This window comes from Antrostomus carolinensis, unplaced genomic scaffold (assembly GCF_000700745.2).
Source record: "Antrostomus carolinensis isolate BGI_N321 unplaced genomic scaffold, ASM70074v2 scaffold3195, whole genome shotgun sequence".
In the NCBI taxonomy this organism is placed as follows: Eukaryota; Metazoa; Chordata; class Aves; order Caprimulgiformes; family Caprimulgidae; genus Antrostomus; species Antrostomus carolinensis.
In genome coordinates, this window is record NW_010318299.1 from 56,943 (window position 1) to 65,149 (window position 8,207).

Genomic DNA, 8,207 nt, shown 5'->3' on the forward strand with positions numbered 1-8,207 from the left:
GGAAATGTCCCCGTGTCCACCTGATCTGGGGCAGCAGCAGTAGGAAATGTTCTCTGGGGGGGGACAAGGGAGCCTGGCCACCTCTGAGGACCCTTCCCCTGGGATTTGCCCAGGATGTAAAGGGGTTGCACTGGGAATATTGGAAAGTTCATCTGTCTCTAAGGATGCATTTACAAACCCATCTTCCATTAACAGACCCTTCTTTCCCCAGAGGCTTCCCCATTTTTTCAAGGTTTCTCTGCAATTTCTAATCAGCCAGGTCCACAGAAGAACAAATTTTGCAGGTGTGGTCTCCATAAGATACTTGTCCCTTGAATCTACTCAGCTAATTAAAATGCAGCATAGGAGCAAGTATCATCTTCTTCAGAAATCAAGGGAATTAAGACCACAACACTGGAATGCCACTTTTGTTTTTCAGTGGAAGCTTTCCAAAACAGCTTGAACTGGCTGAGCTGACCTCAAAAAAAAAAAAAGGCTATCTTTGTCCTGCAATGTTCTTTCATAAAGTAATTTAATATTGGTGAAAAGCAAAAATTAAGAACACAGTAGGAAAAATAATTTACCAGGAGACGATCACTTGTTGTAAATTAACAACTTGAGACAGCCAGGCTTAAAACTGACAATGGGCAACATACTAAAAAAATGAAAAGTTGCAAGCTATGGTTTTCGACTAAGGCATTAATATGGCTGGATTTCTAAATACAATAAACAAAGCTAAAAAGTGGATCAGATTCCTCTATGTTCAGACATACTAAGTGCCGGCCAGCCTAGTCAGCACAAGGAGCACAAGGATGTTGCTGCAGGGAAAAAAAACAGATAACTGCCCCATGGATGATACCATGGAGATGAGCAAGCCCACAGGGTTCAAGGAACTGTTGTTGTTGGTGCAGTAAGAAAAGCAGGCAGAAAAAATGAGAAAAGACTCATGGAAAGAGATTGTGGAAAGGGAGAGTTTTTAAAAAAATTAAATTTAAAAACTACAGAACACCTTTTCAAAATAAAACTTGAGAGCACTAGGGAGTCCCATGGAGGTCTGCAGCTCTGTGCATCCCCTGAGCAGGGACTGGCAGGGCTCCAGAGAGATACAAACACAGCACAGCATCCATCCCTCTGCAACCGCCCGACCACAGCTGCTCCCTTTCCTCCTTTTGTAGAATTTCTGCTACTGGGAACATGATGATGTCAGTGATTCTCTAGAAACTGGGTCGTTTTTATAATCTAGGGGAAAACAAAATATTTCTGGAGGTATCACTCCCTGTGGAAAAAGCAAAAAAAAAAAACCCAAACAAAACAAAAAACCCCAAAACCACACAAAATATACAAAAAAACCCCACAAAAAACCCCTGATAAAAACAAAACAAACAAACAAACAAACAAAAAATCAGGTGGCTCACAGAGGAAAAAAATAAGAGACAGTGAGACCTCCAGCCCAGAATCGAAACACTCTTGTATCCTTATGGTACTGCTCCAAGCAAAAGAGGAAAGAACAAGAGAGGTGACACAGATGGGGGACACTCAAGAGTGATGTTTCCATTCTGCCATTTCTTTTCCAGCATCATAATTAAATTAATCATAATATGAACAACAGCTCCTATTGTAAGCTTCATTCTGAAGTTGAGGAAAATACACTGCCATCACACATTACAAGTTTTGCCTGCACTTTGTCTACTGCTTTCACTTGCACATATGCAGAAACATAACAAAATTCAGTACGAAGTGGCTGAAGCTGCAAACTTCAAGCCAATAAAATGACAACTCAGTCCCAAAGACTGTAAGATCTGATAGAGAGTGCTAAATAAAGCCTTTTTTTTTCCAAAGACAATCTTAAAATTAATTTTTCAAATTACTCCTTGTAAGTTTCTAGCTCCCGTGCTGAGATCTACCTCCCCAAAAAATTAGAAAAACTGGAACATGCTAGTTCAACATGCTTTATGAGAGTACAACTCGAACATGCATTAGCAACAGATCACTTATTAAAATCACAATATCCAGCATAAGGAGGTCAGCACACATGTATGTTTTCCCTAGTTCGTTATATCTCCTCTCATCTTGGGTCAGCATTTTTTGTCAAAGCTTTTTCCAGCCACGTGAATCACAAGGATGTTGGTCCATTTGTGTATCTGTCCCCTGCATCTGGGAGATACCAGCAGGCAGCTTTGCAAACGTGGTGCAGGACACAGAGGGCCACAGTGATACACCTAGTGATTGACACATGGAGGTCAACATGGTTTTGGAAACAGTGACATTTCCCCCCCAGATTTTGAAAATTATGCTCTACCTCTATCTCTACAACCTCGTGTCTCCTGTGTTAATGATATCGTCCTCCTCAAAGTCAGTACGTCCATCCTGTGCTCTGCAATTGCCACGGGAAAGAGCTTCTCACAACATGTTGCTGCTGTTTTACCTTTGCCAAGAAGCTTTGCTTCCTATCTCTGCAGTTTGGCAGCCACCTTTGGTCACTCTCAGCCTATAAAATACCATATTTTCATGGCAGGGTTGCTGCTGTCTCACCAACCACATGCCCAGCAGGATGATGACACCATGGCAATGTTCACTGCACGGTCTGGACCTTCCGCATTTCTCCAACTCATGAGTGCATGAGCACTTTGTTAGCTGCTGACACACCTTGCTGCAGCCCTTCTGAAGAGACATACAGCACATAGGAAGATGTCCAATATCATAGTGTCATCGAGAAGAGTTCAACCCAAGACACCTGAGCTGTTGATCCCTCCTGCAGACTCAGAAATTTGAGCAGTGTCCTGGGTTGACAAAGACACATGCAGCAGAAGATCGAAACAGGAGCAAACTCACCCTGGACCCCAACCTACCACACCAAAGTGTCCCCACACACACTGGGGAGCTCTTCTTGGCAAACTTGCATCCACGCTGCTTTTCCAGACTGGTAGCTGGAGGACAAAGGGCAGTGGGGTACTCTTGAGTTTGGAGAGTCACAGTGAGTACTGTGTTCTCTTTTGGGCCCCTCACTCCAAGAAGGACATGGAGGTGCTGGAGCGTGTCCAGAGAAGGGCAACGGAGCTGGGGAAGGGTCTGGAGCACAAGTGTGCTGAGTTCCCTTGTGGCTGAGGGAACTGGGGGTGTTGAGCCTGGAGAAAAGGAGGCTGAGGGGAGACCTTGTGGCTCTGTGCAAGTCCCTTGGAGGAGGGTGGAGAGAGGTGGGGGTTGGTCTCTTCTCCCAGGTAACCAGCAATAGGATGAGAGGTAAAGGCTTCAAGTTGCACCAGGAGAGGTTTGTGTTGGATATTAGGAAAAACTTATTCTCCAAAAGAGTGGTCAGACACTGGAACAGGCTGACCCAGGGCAGTGGTGGAGTCACTGCCCCTGGAGGTGTTCAGTAAGTGTGCAGATGTAGCACTTAGGGATATGGGCTAGTGGGCATGGTGCTGATGAGTTGGACTGGATGATCTTAGAGGTATTTTCCAACCTTAATGATTCTGTGACCAGTTGACAAGTTCATATCTGAGACTGGCTTGCCTTAGTCGTATGGATTTAATCTAGATGAGATACAGGTCTCAGGTAAAATGCAAATCTGCCTTTACATTATGCTCAGACGATAGAGATGGAACTAATGCAAGGCCCACCATACCACCACCTCTGTATTTTAGTAACGTGCAATTAGAATCCTTTTCCATTAAGAATATGACTCGAGGCAATGTCAGTCAATGTTCTAAATTGTCCTGGGCCGTTTCCCCAGGCTACCAGAGGAACAGTCCTGAAAGGACTGCTATGATGTGGCAAACCTCAAGCATCCAGACTATGGAAAACAATCCTGTTCTGCCTAACCCTAGCAAGGAGACAGCTTCACTTAAAACAAATAACATCCTGCAGAGTATGACAGCTATCTGAGATGTCTTCTACCAGGTGAAAAATGACAGGCTTTCCTCGTCATTCCCAGTAATAAATCACCTGCCTGCTTTAGCTGAGATATAGAAAAAACAACAACAACAACAACAAGAGAAGTAACGCTCCCACCAGTAACAAGGTGGTTTTCCAAGCACAAAAATTATAAGGTCTCCAGAACTGAAGAACCTTGTTGTGTAGAGAAGCAAATGCAAATAAAACAGCATAAAAACCACGTGAACTGTGTCTCCGACGTAGGTCCTTTCTTTGCCCTTTTCCAGCTATCCCTGCCTGCCTTCCCACCTCCCTTACCAACCTCCACTCTCCTGAAACACCCTTTGAAGTCCCACGGCCTTCATTGACATTCAGGAGCTTTCACTCCTTGCTGCGCTCCAAAGACTCACGCACATCCCACGTGCGGGTCACGTGCAGCCTCAAAACAGGATCCCCCCCCCACATCATCCATCCATCTGAAATGTGAGTGCAGCTGACAGGAAAGCTTGAGAAATAGAGAACAGGTTGATCACTAAACTGGACCATTCAGTTTTAAGATTACAAACTTCTGCTCCTGTATTTCTGGAACTGTTAGGATTCCTGAAGATTCAAAAAAAAAACAACCCACCAAAACCAGTTTCTTTTACAGGACTGCAAAAATCAATCAACGGATAGAATTACAGAGCTGAAACTAATTATTGTTTTAATTTCTAAAAGCTGCTAAGCTTAATTTTTTTAAGGCTACTAAGTAGTCATTAAATATGTTTTAATATAGATTATCAGTATCATTTCTTACATAATCACTGATCTGCTCATACTCATAACTAAGTTATCTCACTTACTAACGAAAGTGCTGACAACCTGGAACAGTGCCAAAATCCTTTTTATTTACTTTCAAATAAAGGAGATAATGTTAAGATGTGATTATTCTTTATAACAAAAGTAAAACGACTATTTGTACTCTATTTTGCAAGATATCAAATCTTATAATCTGTCATTTTTCAAAGCTGGAAAACTAACTGTCTTATCATTTCTACAGGAAAAAAAAAACAAAGTTTAGTTTTGATGTTGGTAAAAATTTGGAGAGAGTGTTTGTGATGACATGTCACTAAAAAAAGAGGTTCTTGTTTACCTCTGGATTATCTTCAATTAAGTTTTCACTATTAGCACACTTGAAAATATCACCTCCCTACAGAGGAGGAGAGCAGCACATTGTTAACGAGAAACTTTCTCACACGCCTTCGAGACTTCGCAGCATTTGCCTTGGTTACATTTTAGATGCTTTTACTATTCGCAATAATTAAAATATTAATAAAATCACACAAGAATGAAAATAATTTGAAATTAGGATATGTTTTCCTTTGATTAAAACAGCTAATACTGTTAAATCCTGTTAAAAAGATGACTGAGACGGATCTCTTACCCAGACGGGACAGTCGCGTACCATCAGGCTGACATTTGCAAACACGCAGGCTTGATAATCGGTAAAAACCGGGTTTCCGGTGTGACTGGCAGACAAGCTGTTGTCAATCTGGGAAATGAGAGCACTTCTCCTGAGATAGCTCCACATCAGGCTCGGCTGCTGATTGTCCTCGGAAAACCCATCTCTCTCATTCCCAAAGGCTACAATATTAACCGACCTAAAATAAAAACAATAAAAGACAAAGCTGTGTTCACAAAGATGAAGGGCAGGGATAACACACACACACACACACACACACACACACAAAAATCCCCTTAAATCAAAACTGACATATTAATCCTTCTGAATCCTCTTCCCTCTCTAGATTTTAACACTCCCCCCCCCCCCAATCAAATTTTAACCCCCCCCCCCCCCCCATAATCAACAGCAAAACACATACATGATCTCAAATCCAAGGGCAGGATGAGAGCAAAGTGGAAAAGAAACCTGGAAACGCCGCTTGCATTACAAATCCCCAGCCGGCTCGGCTTTTTATTCCTTGGTCTCCACCCTCAGCCTCGCTGCTGCTGCTGCTGCTGCTGTGATCTCTGGGGCTCTTGTGGCGTTGTCTCAGCTGCAGCCAGTCTGGCTAACTCGGTGTTCCGGGCGATGGACTGCAGCCCTACGCCAGAGCTGCAGCAGCAGCGGGAGCAGGAGGAGCAGTGGTGGCAGGGCTGGCAGTAGCAGTACCAGCAGTACCAGCAGGAGCAGCAGGAGCAGTATGAGCACTACGAGTGGTGGGAGTAGTGGCAGTAGGAGCAAAAAAGTAGCAGTTGAAGCACCAGCAGCAGTAGAGGTACCAGTGGTAGCAATAGGAGTGGTAGCACCAGCAGTAGTATGAGCAGTAGGAGTACCAGCAGTAGGAGTGGTAGCAGGATGAGCAACAGCAGTAGGACAGTAGTAGCAGTTGGAGCAGGACCAGCAGGAGAGGTACCAGTGATAGCAGTAGGAGTGGTAGCACCAGTAGTAGTATGAGCAGTAGGAGTAGTACCAGCAGCAGGAGCAGTACCAGCAGTAGCAGTACCAGCAGTAGCAGTACCAGCAGTAGGAGCAATAGCAGTAGGAGCAGCAGTAGCAGTTGGAGCAGTACCAGCAGGCGAGGTACCAGTGGTAGCAATAGGAGTGGTAGAAGCAGTAGTAATATGAGCAGTAGGAGTACCAGCAGCAGGAGCAGTACCAGTAGTAGGAGCAGTAGTAGTATGAACAGGAACAGTACCAGCAGCAGGAGCAGTAGCAGCAGCCCCGACACTGGTGGCTGTGTTACTCAGCAGATGTAGGTGAACTCGAGGACTAAGGCGAGTGTCCAGCCGATGGGTCACGGCCATCGCATCCTGATGTCAGTCGGCAGGAGCAGAGCACAGGCACCGGGCAGAGCGAGCTGACGTGTCTGCAGAGACAACACGGTGCAGCCAGGCCAGCGCAGGCAGACAAAGGTGGTTGAGCAGAACGATGTCTGACCCTGCACAGGGGATGTTTGCAGGGCAGGATTCTGCTGCTTCTGCCCTCGGAAAAAGGACCAACATCACAACAGCGGGTCGCTGCCAGAGCTCATCTGCACCAGAGGAGAGACCAGCACCAAGGGACTGACAGAGCTGGAGGAGAAAGCAGCATGAAGAGCCTCTGTTAAAGTATTTAACCTCCCCCCCTCCTTTTTTTTCTTACTTAAATAATATCTATCTTTTCAATATTAGGCTGATAATTACTTACATGCCATGTAGGGGTTTTTTTTAATCATTCATGTGATGTTTAAAGCAGTGTTTTCAAAAAGCACAGTCTCTAATTATAAAAAAATACACACAAATACCTGGAACAAGACCATTGAAAACCAGTATGTTCTCTGTCAGGTACCACTGTACACATTAGAGTAAAAACAAACAAACAAACAAACAAACAAAAAACCAGAGTAAAAATATTTTAGGCACACTAAACGATAAATAAACACACTATTATGTGAACACGTGCTGCTGCTAATCCCACAGGCAAGAACTCATTCAACACAGGTCTTGATACGATTATCAACAGAATCATTAACAGACCTTTGCCTGCAACAGTCCACACTCTGAGAAAGGTACTGTCTGCTATTGGCAAATGTGGGAGGTGACAACTGATGTTACTGGCAAAGCTTTATACCAATATTGCATCGATTGGCCGGGCCATTTTTAAAAATCAAAAGCATTAATATCTGTCGTATGCTAATCAAGTCAAATAGCATTTATATTTTTATTATAAATTCTACAGGCCCAACTGAAAAAAAAAAACCACAACAAAACCAAAACAAACCATAAACCAAAACAACAACAAATAATTTACAAAAATTGTTGTTTCTCCATGTTTTATCACATTCCAGCTGCTTCTACTTCTTAATCTAGCTTTGCTTAGAAAACTAAAAGACAAATGACAGGTGTAGGTTTTGGTTTTGTTTCCCTCTCCCCCCCCAAAAAAAAAAAAGTTTGAATCCGTGTTTCTAAGCTGAGTATTAAAAAGTAGGTAATCAAAGGAAGCCACTGCTTTGTCCCCTCAATGATCTTCAGACTGTGATGTATCATCCTCCACATCCAAATTCTCAGCAGTGTCCAGACACTGGGTGTATGAAGGTTTTGTTTTTCCATGAGATCCAACGTACTCAGGGATCCATCACACTCTTGCGACCACATCCATTCCTGTACTTTTTACAGAGCACTGAATTATATTTGAATTTGTAGCAGTACAGGTGTTGAAAATGAGGAAACTTTTGTGAGAAAAGTTCTTTACAAGACTAGTGAGCATCACTTAAAGTAGTTAAATAAATAAATATGCACAGACAAATATATATACACACATATATTTACATACATGTATATATACACACATACACAGACATGGATACGCATAGGGATTTGTAACACCAAGAAAA

The 8,207-nt window shown here is 43.3% G+C and overlaps 1 protein-coding gene across 1 annotated transcript in view; it reads right to left on the reverse strand.

Annotated features, from left to right (window-relative positions):
- RHOBTB3 (Rho related BTB domain containing 3) overlaps nt 1-5,716 on the reverse strand; it is a 31,594-nt gene extending 25,878 nt beyond the window's left edge. The window contains exons 1-2 of the mRNA XM_010168828.1: nt 5,709-5,716; nt 5,276-5,492 (exon numbers count right to left, since the gene is read on the reverse strand). Coding sequence (XP_010167130.1) covers nt 5,276-5,492; nt 5,709-5,716 — 225 coding nt within the window. The remainder of the gene's footprint in view (nt 1-5,275; nt 5,493-5,708) is intronic.
- Nucleotides 5,717-8,207: the final 2,491 nt, after the last annotated feature.